The following is a 14331-nucleotide window of genomic DNA, read 5'->3' on the forward strand; positions in this document are numbered from 1 at the left end:
GAATCAGCAGTTCAGTGAAGATAATCATTAATCATTTTAATTTTGCTTAATCCCTCTTGGCTTTATTCCCTCTGCTGAGGAGGACATCCCCCTCAGTTGTCAGAGTTATGTACTTCTGAGGCCTCATTCTCATTTACACTGAGCACTGGTATCAAAGATGACACAAAGTACAGGGCAATGGGGACTCAGGCACCAAATAATTTATGTACTCTGCTTCCTGGCATCTACTTTCAGTTCATTGGGCACCATCAGCCCACCCTGAAAGAGTTGCCAAGTGAATGGAAACATGCTCTTCACATAATGCACTAAAGAAAGCAACTCGATGGAGGGAAAAACCTTCATTTACCCAGATGGACAAAAAGAGGTGGCACAGAGCTAAGTTCACTGCGCTGTGCAAGAACCGCCAGACTCCATGACCACAACACACATGAAACACCTAGATCATGAGCTAAACTGTAGTGTTGGGCATACACCTCACATGCCTTTGTTCCAAAGCATGGGCTTCTGCTCAACAAGCTACAGGCACAACCAGATGTGAACTCACGAACACTACAGCCAGTAGAGGGAAGAGCTGTGCACAGGATGGCTTCACATATTATTCCAACATACCCTCTAAGGGCTGACTCATACAATGCTTGTTCTGTTTTCACACAGTGCTTTCTCAGGAGAAACTTCCATTGTTCCGAAGGGGAGTTTTGGCTGAGTAAGGGCCAGACTGACCCATTTACTCTCGTTGAGTAGTATTGGTTGAAGCCACTGACTGATTCTTGGTGTAACTGAATATGAGTAAAGGTATCAGAAGTTACAGCTAGTTAAAAGAACCCACAAAGACATTTTTCCCCTTAATTTTTGAAATTTCCAAATTTTAAATTATTTCAGTCATCTCTCATCAAAAAACAAGAAAATGCATTTTTACAAACATTTCATCCCATTTTTTCCCAATATTTTTTTAAATCAAAAATTGTTGCTAAAATTTTGAAATTCTAATTTCCATCAGTGCTATCAAAAACTGCCCCAACAATGGACTGTGTGAGGATTACAAGATCTGGCTCTAAAAATGTAAGAACTGCAGAAGACGAGATGGGACAAAGTGGAGGAACAGTGAAAAAAGACACCATCTCTCAGGAACAAAGACGAAACAAGTTTATAGGGGGTCTACAAACACATGCACACAGATCAGAGACGATAGGGGATTACCCACATAGAACATACTTTCTGCCTTTCAAGAATCACTAGGAAGGGAAGAGCAACATCTCTGTGTATTTCAGAGAGGAGGTAGATTAAACAGTGAAGAGCTCAGATTGCATGGCTGTTGATGGGAAGGAAGGGAGCAGGGAGCCAGGTGGAAACAAGAGCAAAACTTTTGGACATGAGATTGAAGAGAAACCTGAATGGTCTCAATGCTGCAGATCATTTTTCAACATGGCTAAGCCGACAAATAAGACATCACAGAACAAACATCAGAGAGGAGTGCAAGCTGGCACAGATAAAAAGGAGGACAACTGTCCTCCCTTGGGACCGTCCTAGAATTGAACTCTAGACAAGCTTATTTTGATTTTCGTGGTTCTGAAGCCCTTAGGTATTTCCCCCCCTGGCATCCAGTATCTGATCCGAACTGGACATGGTGACAGAGCAAGGAAGGATAGTCTTGCAGTGCTAGCAGTGGCCATCAGAAATGCCAGAAAAGAACGAGCCTTTTCACCAGATTATTACCCCAATTTGTACAGGCTCAAATTCAGCCCCTTGTTGCAGTTGTGCACCAAAGATGAATTTGGCCCATAATCCAGCTGCGATATCTCCAAAGCTGATCACAATGCTCAATTTTGGAGGCTCCTTCTCCTCTTCCCCTTTGCAAGATAACATAGGCTCAATCCAAAGCGCACCTTCCACCGACTTCATTTGTTATTGTATCAGGCCCTACAGACTCCACCATCAGTTCTCTGCAACTCTTGCTTTCAGCACAGGTAGGATTTGAATAGGATTCAACAACAATACAGTATGATTCGCTTTAAAACCAGACAAATTCCATTTTTTATGTTCTTAATTCTTACATGCAATTCTGTTCATGCATATGAACACTCAAAGGAAAAAAAATTACTTATCATTACATACCATTTGTGTTGGAAATGATCAAGAATAGATTTCCCTCCCCATCTCCATGTAATTTTTGGTCCCCATGTTTAGCAACTGACAGCAGGTTCTGGTAATTAAATCCAGTGACAAATTTACATTTATTTATTATATACCTTGTCTTTACAAATAAATTAATTTCATAGCTCTCACTAATTACTTGAACTTTGCTAAATGATTTCCAAACACGTTATTAACCTCGAGCTGTCTTCAGCAAACACGAGTAAATAATGAATCACCAGTAAGGAAACATTGCTAAGTAATTTCTTTCTTTGAGTGATACAGTCACAAGGGTCGAGCATCCACTTGGTAGGTTTTAAGCACAACACATGTCCATTGGGGATTGGAGGGGGGCAGATTGAAAGGGTCCATGCAAGGGTTGGAAAGCCAGAGCCAGCATACTTAATGCATCTCTCTCTTGAATTGGGATTACACATCGGCAGCTCGGCTGAATGGGATGCTAAATAACTCAAGTGTTTAACTGACGGCTGACTGGCAATAACTTCCGCTTCCTCCAATTACCTCCAGAGGCTATGCCAGCATCTATGGCTAAGATGCAAGCAGTGAGTGCTTCAGACTGACCCAGATTTCTGCAATGTTGGCTTGCACCAGAATTTCACTCAATCCATCCGTTTTTCCTTGCAAGATTACTTAATTTCTGCATAGTATTTATTAAAAAAAAAAAATAACCCACAACCAAACCGATTCACCCTTTGGAGACCTGACATTTCAATAGCTGCCATTCGATGGTAAATTGCTAAGAATATTTGGACTTATTCTAACCACACAAAACAAAAACAAACATCAAAAATAAATATTGTCACCTTCCAACATTTGCCTCATTTATACCTGAAATGGGGAATACAGTTCCTTCAGAGCCCTGGGGTGGCGCCCTCTTGGTCACCACAGTCCCCATCCCAGGTTCTGATCTGAAGCCCAGCAAAGTCAATGGATCAGGCTTTGGATCAGGTGTTTACATGAGAGGTGGTGCAAAGACAGGTACAGGACACTTGAGGTGGAGTCAAGATACCAGCTGCTCTTCTCAGGGTCCCCCCACCAGGCTCCACCAGGCTAGGAGCTTTGGGAATGAAGATCTTAAGCCCTGAGAGGAGCAGCGGATTCAGTAGTCCATCTCTGGTGGCATGGATATATCTCTGAAGTCAGCAGGCTTCACTAGCTCAGCTGTGAAAGAGCAGGACAGAGAATTGATTATCTGATAGGCGCATCCTTGAATCCCCACAGGATCATTGCACCTGGCCACACCACCTCTTTCTGACTATGTTTTGACTGCAGCCAGATGATTCCTATATGGGACCAACATGATTCACGTACTGGAAGCAATTCCAAAATGTACTATTATGGGCTGGATCGAGACTTGAGAAACCACAGCTCGCCTTGGGGCATTGGGAACCCAAGAAGGAATTTAGCTTGCCTCAGCCAGATTTCCCTCTGAGAGGCTCTGAGGAATCTCACATTGGAATGGCAGCTCTGTCATTATCACCTCGTGGCTCTAAATCATGGCATCTACAGAGACACAAAGCAATACGCTCAGCTGGTGTGAAATGGCTTAAAGGCAGCTATGCCAATTTTCAGCAGCCAAAGGTCTAGCCCCTTGATTTTAACACTTGATTGCTGCTTAGCAGGCAAGTCAGATAAAAGTATCACTTGTGGTGGAACATCACCACCACGTACTTCCATGGTGACAGCAGGACATCAACAGAATCCACCAGGAAGAGAAATGATAGATTGTGAAAATATATCCCTGATCCCTTTTCCTGCCATTCACACAGACTCTATCTTACAGGTTTCCCTTTTTGGCCCATTACTGTGATGTCCGGATACTCGTTCTCAATAGGTAGTTTCAGTGACCTCAGTGGAGCTGCAACCATACAACCATTTCCACCAGCTGAGGATATGGCCCACCCTACGTGCGTGTGTGTGTTCTTGATAGTCAAACCACAAAAAGTTTGGCAAGTTTGGCAGTGCACCCAGAAGTCTCGAATTCCTAAGTATCCAAATAGTAATGTAATAATTGGAGATATACCAATCTCCTAGAACTGGAAAGGACCTTGAAAGGTCATTGAGTCCAGCCCCCTGCCTTCACTAGCAGGACCAAGTACTGATTTTTGCCCCAGATCCCTAAGTGGCCCCCTCAAGGATTGAACTCACAACCCTGGGTTTAGCAGGCCAATGCTCAATGCCTTGGCTATGCAAAACTGGCCTGCACATCTCATGAGAACAGGTTATCTCATCCAGCTCCTGCTCCTTCCTGCTCCCGGCTGAGATGGGAATACTGCAAAAACAGTCCCTCAGGATAGTTTGGCCTGCCCAGACCCAACAGGAAGCAGGAAATGCAGAAGTGAGAACGAAAAATAATTTAAAGATTTTTTTTTAAAAAGTCAATTTTCCTGAAATTCCAAAAAGAAAAGAAAGAAAAGATTTGAGTTGGCTTTATGGACGCACACACACACACACACACCAAGGCAGCTGCAAACTTTCCTTTCCATCTCGACCCACTTAGAAGCAGACAGAATGGGCTTCTTTCTAAGAGTGGACAAGCTAATGCATTACATTCTGATACTTGCATTTTAATCCTAGGATTGTACTGGCTTCTCTTGTCGCTTGGGCTCTGGGTAGGAGAACGGGAAGCCCATTCGGCACTTGCATCCAGTAGCTGGAGTCATTTATCACAAAAACATACTGCATCATCAAGGAATCAGAATTAAGGCCCCTCCGGCAGGGAACTTGCACACAATGACCCCAGGGGGTTGGGTTTTATAATGAAGGGGCAAAACCATGAAACATCAGAGCTGTCCATGCTGTGTTCTTGAACTGGCAGACATGGCCAGTGGGACTCAGCCAGACTGGTGTGGGTGATTGTAGGGCGGCTAGGCTTCTTTAAAATGAAGGAGAAAACCAAACCCAACCAAGCTGTGATGGCAACACCCCGGGGCAGCTTGCACCACTGAAAGAAAATGGCATGTCACATTCCTCACCAGACTGTCTCGTTTCACTTGGTTGAATTCCCTGCATCTTTGTGCCGTGGACACTCTCCGAGAGGTGAAACTACAGAGTATCATTTGTATGTCCCCTTGTAAACTCTGAATATCCCCGTTGTTCAACAGGTCACAAGGACCATGGGTCTGGAGAAGACTGCCTTCATTCACACCTTGGAGACTAGACCACTACATAAATGTGTGTGATCAACAGCTGGCCACATCTGTGGTCCACTTTTCCCAGATAACTTGACCTCTTGTTCCACAGAACAGAGAAACTGTATGAAAACCCTTGGCATCTGATTTGTGGCCTGGCATTCTTTTGCCCACCAAATGCTCTCTGGGAAATATCTTCTTCTTCTTCTTTCTTTACATCACTGTCTCTCTTTCTTCTTCAACCAGTACCATGGGTCTGTCTCCGTCATAAAGTCCAGAGCCATTCAGGTACTCCTCTTCTTTGTTGTACTGCTCTGGCCCAGAAGAAGGCATGGAGTTTTCAGAAATTGAGCCATTTTTGACATAGCCTGGCAAATTTCGGTGCCCGTTGAGGGCACCCGGTACAAGTCTCGTATTGAGATGTAGGGCTAGGGCCCCTCTGGTGGTTACATTAGTGATGCTGGTATGGGAGACCATGGGTCCATAGCTATATGTTGTGCTCCCACTTCGTGCTTTTCTTTTAAAGTCAAGGGCTAAAGTCCACCTGCTCCATGACTTCTTTATTTCGGCTTGAACCTTAAGAGATGGAGAGAAAAGAGAGGGAAGTTCGTGAGTGAGGAATGAAGGGAAGAATGGTGCAGGATGACGCTGGTGACTGGGCTACAGAAGGAGGTAGTGTTGATAGAGATACCTGGCTGGGGGATTAATAGGAGTAAAGGGATTCAAATGGGGACAAAGGGAAAGTTATGCTGGATATCATGGACCACCCCTTAGTGGCAGGATAAATGAGAGTGTGGAATGGTCTGCTGAGGACAATGGTGGAAGTCCTACTGCTTGCACCATTTACCACTTGACTGGGCCAAATGGCAGCCTGGGATGGACTAGAAGGCCTGTTAGGTCTTTCTCATCTCTCAGCTGGTATAAATGGGCACAGCTCCCCTGACTTCAATGGACTCTGGATTGACTTCGGTGGACACAGACTCACTTACACCACCTAAGGATCTGGCCCCATTATGTGTCCCGAACTGATTGGCGCTTTCTCTCCTTCACTTGATCTCTTTTTCCTTGTGGAAGACGCATGACCTTCCCCTCTAGATTTCCTTTCCCAGCTGCCTATTTGGAGTCCTCCCTGAGCCATAAGCAACCAAACCACTGCCTGCTAGGTAAAACTCTGAAAGGCTCAGTCCCAAAGGAAGGCACCTTGCCTTACTGCAAACTCTTTAAAAAAGTATAGCAAACTTCCGGTATATTGGGATCATTCAAACCGTTTGTTCTCCATATGCAGCCTGTCCCCCCCAAAAAACCCTGGCTAATCAACCAACCAGCCAACACCACCCAGCCCATAATTTAGAGCCAGTGTCGGTAACACACAGTGCAGTAATCAGTGGTCCCATCTGACCTTAGAATCGCTTAATCTTGAGTGAATGTTTTTACCATGCCACAAGGCAGTTGCTCTCAGGCCATGATGAATGTTTTTTCATTAGGTTTTCTTAGCTAGTCCACTAGTTTTATTCTTTGCCTCGTGTGCCATTGCAGCATTAGTATTTAAATCAAACACTTGGTCTGGACTAATATGGAGATTTAGGATGGCAGAAAGTCATTATTCAGATTGGAACGTGGCCAGGACGCCTGGGTTAATACCTCTACTCTCCAGAAAAAAATGCCCTTGGATTCTGAATGGCTACAAGTTGGCAAGGCCTGGGTTTTATACCCTCTCCAAAGAGCAGCAATGTCAACAGCAAAACTGGAGTGAAGATCTACAGGAATAATGAGTGATCTGCAAAATATGCCTTATTGCGAGAGATTGTGGGAGCTCAGTCTATAGGTAGAGTATCAAAGAGAATCTGAAGAGGCAAGTTAATCATGGTCTGTTAAGTACTGACAAAGGGAGAAGGTATTGGATAGCAGAAGGCTGTTTAATCTAGCAAAACAAGATCTAATGGCTGGAAGGTGAAGTCAGCAACGTTCAAACTGGAAACAATATCCCCTTTTTTGACGCAGACAGTAATTAACCGTTGGAATAGCTCACCAAGAGAAGGGGTGGATTCTCATCATTTGGAGTTTTTCCATCGAGACTGGATGTCTTTCTAAATGATTGCACTCTATTTCCAACACAAACTACTGGGCTTGATGTAAGAATCACTGGGTAAAGTTCACTGGCCTGTGTTATGCTGCAGATGATCATAGTGGTTTGTTCTGGCCTTAATCCCTATGCATGTTACCAGAGGGTAGAATGGTAGCCTGGTGAATCAACTCCCCCTGAGCTCTCCCTGCTGCTCCAAGAAGAACTACAAACAACAATCCCCCAGAATGTGCATTGCTGATGACGCAGGAAAAGAGTGTGAGTGACCAGAAGGTTTAGAGGCTGGTGAAGTAACTCAGCATTAATAAGTAGTGGGCTACGTTTCACAGGCAAGATAATAATGGAACTTACATAGCCCTGTGTAGAGGACAGAAAAGCTTCTCCCAGAAGAAGCTGTGGGAAGACTGGACCCAGGCAGACATCTCACCTTGTCCACGAAGGACAAGAAGCAATGGGCTTAAACTGCAGCAAGGGCGGTTTAGGTTGGATGTTAGGAAAAACTACCTGACTGTCAGGGTAGTTAAGCACTAGAACAAATTGCCTAGGGAGTTTGTGGAATCTTTGTCACTGCAGGGTTTTTAAAAACAGGTTAGACAAATGCCTGTCAGGGATGGTCTAGTTATTATGCAGTCCTGCCTTGAGTGCAGTGGACTGGACTAGAAGACCTCTCAAGGTCCCTTTCAGTCCTAAACATCTATGATTCTAAGAGTGCCCTCTTTGGTCCAGCCATTCAGATGGACCCAACTGTTCATCCCAATGTACCGCCCCCACTGTGCTGAAAGAGTGGGGCCTTGGCCTCCCTGCCTCCAAGAATCCGCAAGCTGGGAGGAAGCGAGCAGATCTGGAGTTCCCCAGAGCACAGGAATTGCTGCTGTGGGATGCTCTTCCATATGTGCTGCTAATGGTCTTCCCCTAAATGACTCAGATGGTATGGGCCTGATTCTCCATCATCTTGTCCCTCGTGCTCTCATTTACCCTGGTGGAGAGGGGGGTGCAAAACGTTACTGGACCCAATTTGAACCGATTCTCATTTGGTAGCATTTTAGATCCACGTCATCCAGGGGGAAACGACTAAGAAAGGGGCAAAGCAGTGGAGACATTTCTATACCAAGGGTCTAATTCTTTGCTTGCCTAACTCCAGTGACCTCAGTAGAGTTAACCCCAGTGGGACTAGCTGACTGTAGATATTTGGACTCTATTTATAATGAAAGAGGATCATTAAGAACCAAAGACACTCACCTCTCCATTGCAAAAACAGTATATGATGGCAACAAAAAATCCCTGGAAAGAAGATGAAATAATACATTAGCATTTATCCTGCTGCAGCTCAATGTCAATTCACTGAAACCATGGCCCAAATCCACATAGTTTCACTGATGGCAATGGAACAACACCGGTTTACCCCAGCTAAAAACCAGCGCCAACGAGGAAAACTGTTGTCTAGCAGCCTACAAGAAATGGGTGACACTGACTGTCCTCCAGGCTATTGGCTAACCAGTGTTTAAAGCATCCTATGTGCACTGGCTGGCTGGCACATCTGTCCTGGGCTGAGGTAGAAAATGCACATTTGTTTCTTGTTGCAGATGTCCTGTAAAGGCTTTGAAAGAGCAGCTGCTTACTACTGTCTCAGGTCATTTTCCTGCCCTGGGAAAATTTTCAAGCTTTCAGAAATGTGCCCCTTTTGCATCAGGACAAACCCGAGACCTTTAGAATTTTTTGGCAGAAAACCCCAGAGCTCCCATAGCTCATGTGATGAGGGCACTTAGCAGGCAGGTAGAAGTCCCACGTTCGAGCCCTTACTCTGGACTAGGCAGAGCAGGGACTTGCACCCCAGTCTGCTATGTTCCAGGCGAGTGGCCTAATTGCTGCATCTATGGAGTACTCTGGGGTGGGGCTTTCTCACACTCGTTTGTTGGAGATGTTCCACTTTGTATCAATAAATATTTGGGGAGAAGTGGAGAGAGACTGACTGTATAGCCCAGTGTCAGGGCAGTCATAGAAACATAGAATATCAGGGTCGGAAGGGACCTTAGGAGGTCACCTAGTCCAACCCCCTACTCAAAGCAGGACCAACACCAACTAAATCATCCCAGCCAGGGCTTTGTCAAAACTGACCTTAAAAATCTCTAAGGAAGGTGATTCCACCACTTCCCTAGATAACCCATTCCAGTGCTTCACCACCCTCCTAGTGAAAAAGTGTTTCCTAATATCCAACCTAAACCTCCCCCACTGCAACTTGAGACCATTACTCCTTGTTCTGTCGTTTTCTACCACTGAGAACAGTCTAGATCCATCCTCTTTGGAAACCCCTTTCAGGTAGTTGAAAGCAGCTATCAAATCCCCCCTCATTCTTCTCTTCTGCAGACTAAATAACCCCAGTTCCCTCGGCCTCTCCTCATAAGTCATGTGCTCCAGCCCCCTAATTATTTTTCTTGCCCTCCGCTGGACTCTTTCCAATTTTTCCACATCCTTCTTGTAGTATGGGGCCTAAAACTGGACAGTCAGTTGGGACGTGGGAAATCCAGGATCAGATGAGATGAGAAGCCAGTTTTGGGACCGAATCATGCATTCCCTTTGCACCCAAATGGGAGTTCTAGGTGTGCAAAGAATGCAGGGCCAGGTCCTCCCATGTCAGCTCCAGTCTGAATCTGCACCTCCCAGCACTTTGGATCCAGAGTTTGTCTGAACTCGGCTCTAATTTCCCAGCTTCATGTCAGCCACGCCAGTCGGTCACTTAAGATTTTAAACCTTTGGTCAATAGGTTGTCCTGAAGGGAGGGCTGTGCAGTGTGCATGCAACACAATTTTCATCAGATGGCTGCACTCATTTTGGCTAAAAGATCCCAATCCTGCACTCAGATCTGCATTATACCCTTGCTTATCATCGACTTTAGTGTGGTGCTGTGGTTCATGTCAGCGGATCCGTTTATAGGACTAGGACAAGCTACTTGGAGGACAGCTGGCTTAAATCCATGCAGCTCTCTTGACTTATCCCCGCTGAGGATCTATCCTGGATCTCAAGGGATTTTGGTGGACAAATGACCATAAAATGATTAAATTTTTTGCCTGACACATTGTCCCAAAGTACCCTAACACGGTTTGCAAATACATAATACACCCAGCACCAAAGTACAGCCATTAAATCTTGGGAGTGTAACTTGGCACTGCTTAAAAATCCTTTCCCTCAAAGCAGAACACATTTGATGTCCACCTTCCATCCCACCAAACACCACTACTTTGTCCTTAAAATGCCCAGAAAACTTAACAGGGTACAGTACCTGGAAAGAGTTGAACAGCATTTCATAGTGCATTTGAACTTGCCAAAGAATCCCTGATACCTCTGTATATGGCAAAGCCATGAAAACTATATAGTGAACTCCAAACAGAGGCATAAGGACAAGGGTAGATTTCAGCAGCTTCCTGTAGGAACAGGAGAAGGAGAGAAACACATGGAGAAAGTCATGAGTCTGAATTATCCTCTGGGTCTCCTTAGGGTCTGGATTGAGGCAAGGTGGTGAAATGGTGCTGGGGCTGTGGGGAGGGAGGAGGAGGGAAGCTTGCAGTGCTGCTGCCCATGATGTGCCCGATTGCGGATATCTAGTCTCCAGGCCCATCAAGCCAGTATCTTCCATCAGCAGTAAAAATCCCTGTAAACGAAGGATAGTGCTGCTCCATATCTCTGGCCAGCTTGCCTATGCTCAGACGGGACAAGGAGGGAGACTTTCAAGACCATGCCACGCTTGCATCCCCTGGGCACTGGCATGCTTGGTAGGGGATGGAATGGAGGAGATCAGCAGAGTTGGAGGGATGCTGACCTGGCTGGGAGGCATCAGGGCTAGCTGGGGGCACTGGAGAGAGAATGCCAGGCTATCCTATGGAACGGGGCAGCTCGTCTGCTATCACCTTGTGTTTCCCTGGGGTGTAATGTGCGCTGGAGGTCCCCTAGATGGAGGTACAACTCCACCTCGGCAGAAGCCCTTGCACCTTAGCTACAACCCAGACCCTAACATTTGGCAGGGTTCATCCCTCGAATCCCTAAGGGAACAGACACTGCCTGGAAATGATGCCGATCCAGGGATCGAAACCCCTGCCAATGGTGACGGCAATTGCCAAATGCAGGCAATTAGCAAGGGGCAGCATTGCCAGGAGGCCTGGTGCTTTTGCTATCCGATGACTGACAATCTCTGCAGGGATTAAAAAATAAAAAGAGCTGAGCCCGTCCAAGCCATAATTAATAGCAAGCCTCTCCGAGCGAGAAATAAACAAACAGATCAGTCACGGCTGTGACATGGCAGCAAAACAAACCTTTGCATTTTGAAGCCAAATTCCAGCCCCTCTTCGAATGAAACATAGAATTGTAGGACTGGAAGGGACCTTGAGAGCTCATCAAGTCAAGTCCCCTGCACTCATGGCGGGACTAAGTATTATCTCACTTTTGGAGACTCTTCTGGGAGCAAGCTGGTAGAGGCGACCTGGGAATCCTGCTTTTCAGTGATACCAAACTGAATTATTTTGCTCTCTCTCCTCTGGATGTTGTGTGCTGAATCATTTGAACTTGAGCCTACAAACACCCTGGGAGTTCTCTAGCTGCGGAGGTCTCTCAGCTATTTACTTTCACAGTCAAACTTTGACTACGTTGCAAATATGCTTCATTGTCAAGGGAAAAGGAACGAAAAAAAAAAGAAAAAACCCAAACAGACAAGAAAACCCAAGACGAAACTCCAAACTTCCTGTGAATAGTTAGGAATCTTTCTTCACTTGAGCAATTGCAGGTCAAGGTTTCGAAAACAAGGGAGGGCAGAAGTATAAAACGGAAGGATGGGATTTTACGGTACAGCCAGGGACCTTTGCTTTTTGCCATTGGTTCAAAGTCAACCTAGTGCAATAGTTATTGAAAATCATTAGTATTAATTATTTGGGTCCCGGTAAAGCATGGAGGCACTACGGTAGTGAGATTGGGACCCTATTCTGCTAGGCTCTGTACAAACACAACATAACAGACAGCCCCTGAAATCTAAATAGACAAGGCAGACAAAGAACAGAACCTCCCCAGCGTCACACGCTAGAGCCAAGACCAGAGCTGGGGTTTCCTGAGTAGCAGCCCAAGGCCCTAGCCACTGGACCATACACTCCTACTACCCAACAGCAGTTGGTGGTCTCCTCAAAAGATGGTGTATGTGGCCACCTCACAAATACCACTGTCATCGTTAGCCCTTGATGGCCATGCCACCAGAGAGGCCATGAGCCAAACTGACCTTGGAGGCTGAACTCCCCTCAGCCTATCAGCTGGTCCCTCCAGGCTAGGATCTACCCTCCTTAAGAGAGCACTGAGAGGGGGCTTGCAATGCCCTGGTACGCCATGTGCTGCTGCTCCACCAGAACTCTGCTGGCTCGGTGGAAAGCATAGCAGTGACTGAGGCTGCACGTGCGTTGTCCCTGCTCTGCAGGTGATTAGGAGGCTTTGATCTCCCAGGCCGTCAAGCCCATCCTGTGTTTCTCACTGTCTCGTGCCAGAAGGGAAAGGGGACTCACCTGTACTGTTGTCTCGTATCGCACCTCCCTGCGTTTGTCTCCCGTAGCTTGGTTGCTAGGACTCGGATAATATTGATAAAAAGAATAAAATTTACCTGGAAAAGAGAAAGATATTTTTTTACATCACAAAACCAAAACCTGCAGCGCTACTGGATTGAGATGGCACCATTCCCCAGGGCCCTGTCCTCCCAGATGTTTCCAGAGAGCATCCTCAGCTCCTACTGGAGGAGGTGAAGGTACGCAGCTCCTTCACCAGGGCCAGCTCCAGGCCTCAGCGCGCCAAGCGCGTGCTTGGGGTGGCACGCCGCGGGGGGAGCTCTGCTGGTTGTAGGGAGGGTGGCAGGCGGCTCTGGTGGAGCTCCCGCAGGTGTGCCTGTGGAGGGTCTGCTGGTCCCGCGGCTCCGGTGGAGCATCCGCAGGCACTCCTGCGGGAGGTCCACCGGAGCCGCGGGACCACCGGACCCCCCGCAGGGAAGCCTGCGGGAGGTCCACTGGAGCCGCGGGACCGGTGAGTGGCAGAGCACCCCCCGCAGTGTGCCGCCGTGCTTGGGGCAGTGAAATTGCTAGAGCCGGCCCTGTCCTTCACAACCAGTTCAGCAATTTAGCAAGCTCAGGCCAACTGTGTCTAAGCTGAGTGCTCTCTGCTTGATCTGGAGTCACGGAGATAAGGATGGGCCACCCCTTTTATTCTGGTCCCTAGCAGACCTCATCACATTCAGCCTTGTTATTGTCTCATGGTGGTAACAGGCATGTGTGACAAGATCTATCTAGGTACTTAAGGTAAAATTCACTCCGGAGCAAGGTGCCCAAGCAACGGCCATGGCTCTATTTAAAAACCACATGACTAGCAGGAATTTTTCAATGGAAAATGCTGATTCGTCCAAACCAAAACTTTTCCTGGAAATGTATCGGTTTCAATGAAGGTTTCCCAGCTGCAGGATGGAACTTTTGGTCAAAACCAGGGAGAAAGCCAAAACCATATCCCAGAATAGCCAACAGCTAGCCTCTCCCTGGGAGATAGAAGACCCAGGTTCAAGCCCCTACTCCACATTGGGATGAGCTTGGAGGCAAAACCCCATCCCACTCCAGTGCCCTGAGCATGATGCTATAGTGTCAATTACTCTCTTTGTCTTGGTGAACATGGGAGAACAGCTCCAATAGGAGAGATTGAAAGAAAGCCTGACTCCAGAGCCCAGCGGGGTAGGGCACTTGCCTGGGCTATGGAAGACCCACGTTTTGGAAGTTCTTTTCTTCACTCCAATGCGAAACGACAACAGATTTCAAAAGCTGGGAATTGTTCACAAAGTGGAATTTTTGTTTTCCGGACAGCCCTACTTCAGTGAGATTTGATGGCGCATTGAGGTGAATTTTGTCTTTCCATCATGCTTGTCACTAGGGCCCTACCAAATTCTCGGTCTATTTTGGTCAATTTCAT

At 46.5% G+C, this 14331-nt stretch overlaps 1 protein-coding gene across 1 annotated transcript in view; it reads right to left on the reverse strand.

The window, feature by feature from the left end:
* Positions 1 to 5491: 5491 nt before the first annotated feature.
* Positions 5492 to 14331, reverse strand: part of PTH1R (parathyroid hormone 1 receptor) — a 186085-nt gene continuing 177245 nt past the window's right edge. The window contains exons 10-13 of the mRNA XM_050942628.1: positions 12897 to 12991; positions 10643 to 10784; positions 8605 to 8646; positions 5492 to 5858 (exon numbers count right to left, since the gene is read on the reverse strand). Of these exons, the coding sequence (XP_050798585.1) occupies positions 5496 to 5858; positions 8605 to 8646; positions 10643 to 10784; positions 12897 to 12991 (642 nt within the window). The 3' untranslated portion in view covers positions 5492 to 5495. The remainder of the gene's footprint in view (positions 5859 to 8604; positions 8647 to 10642; positions 10785 to 12896; positions 12992 to 14331) is intronic.

Source organism: Gopherus flavomarginatus, chromosome 2 (genome assembly GCF_025201925.1).
Source record: "Gopherus flavomarginatus isolate rGopFla2 chromosome 2, rGopFla2.mat.asm, whole genome shotgun sequence".
NCBI lineage: Eukaryota > Metazoa > Chordata > Testudines > Testudinidae > Gopherus > Gopherus flavomarginatus.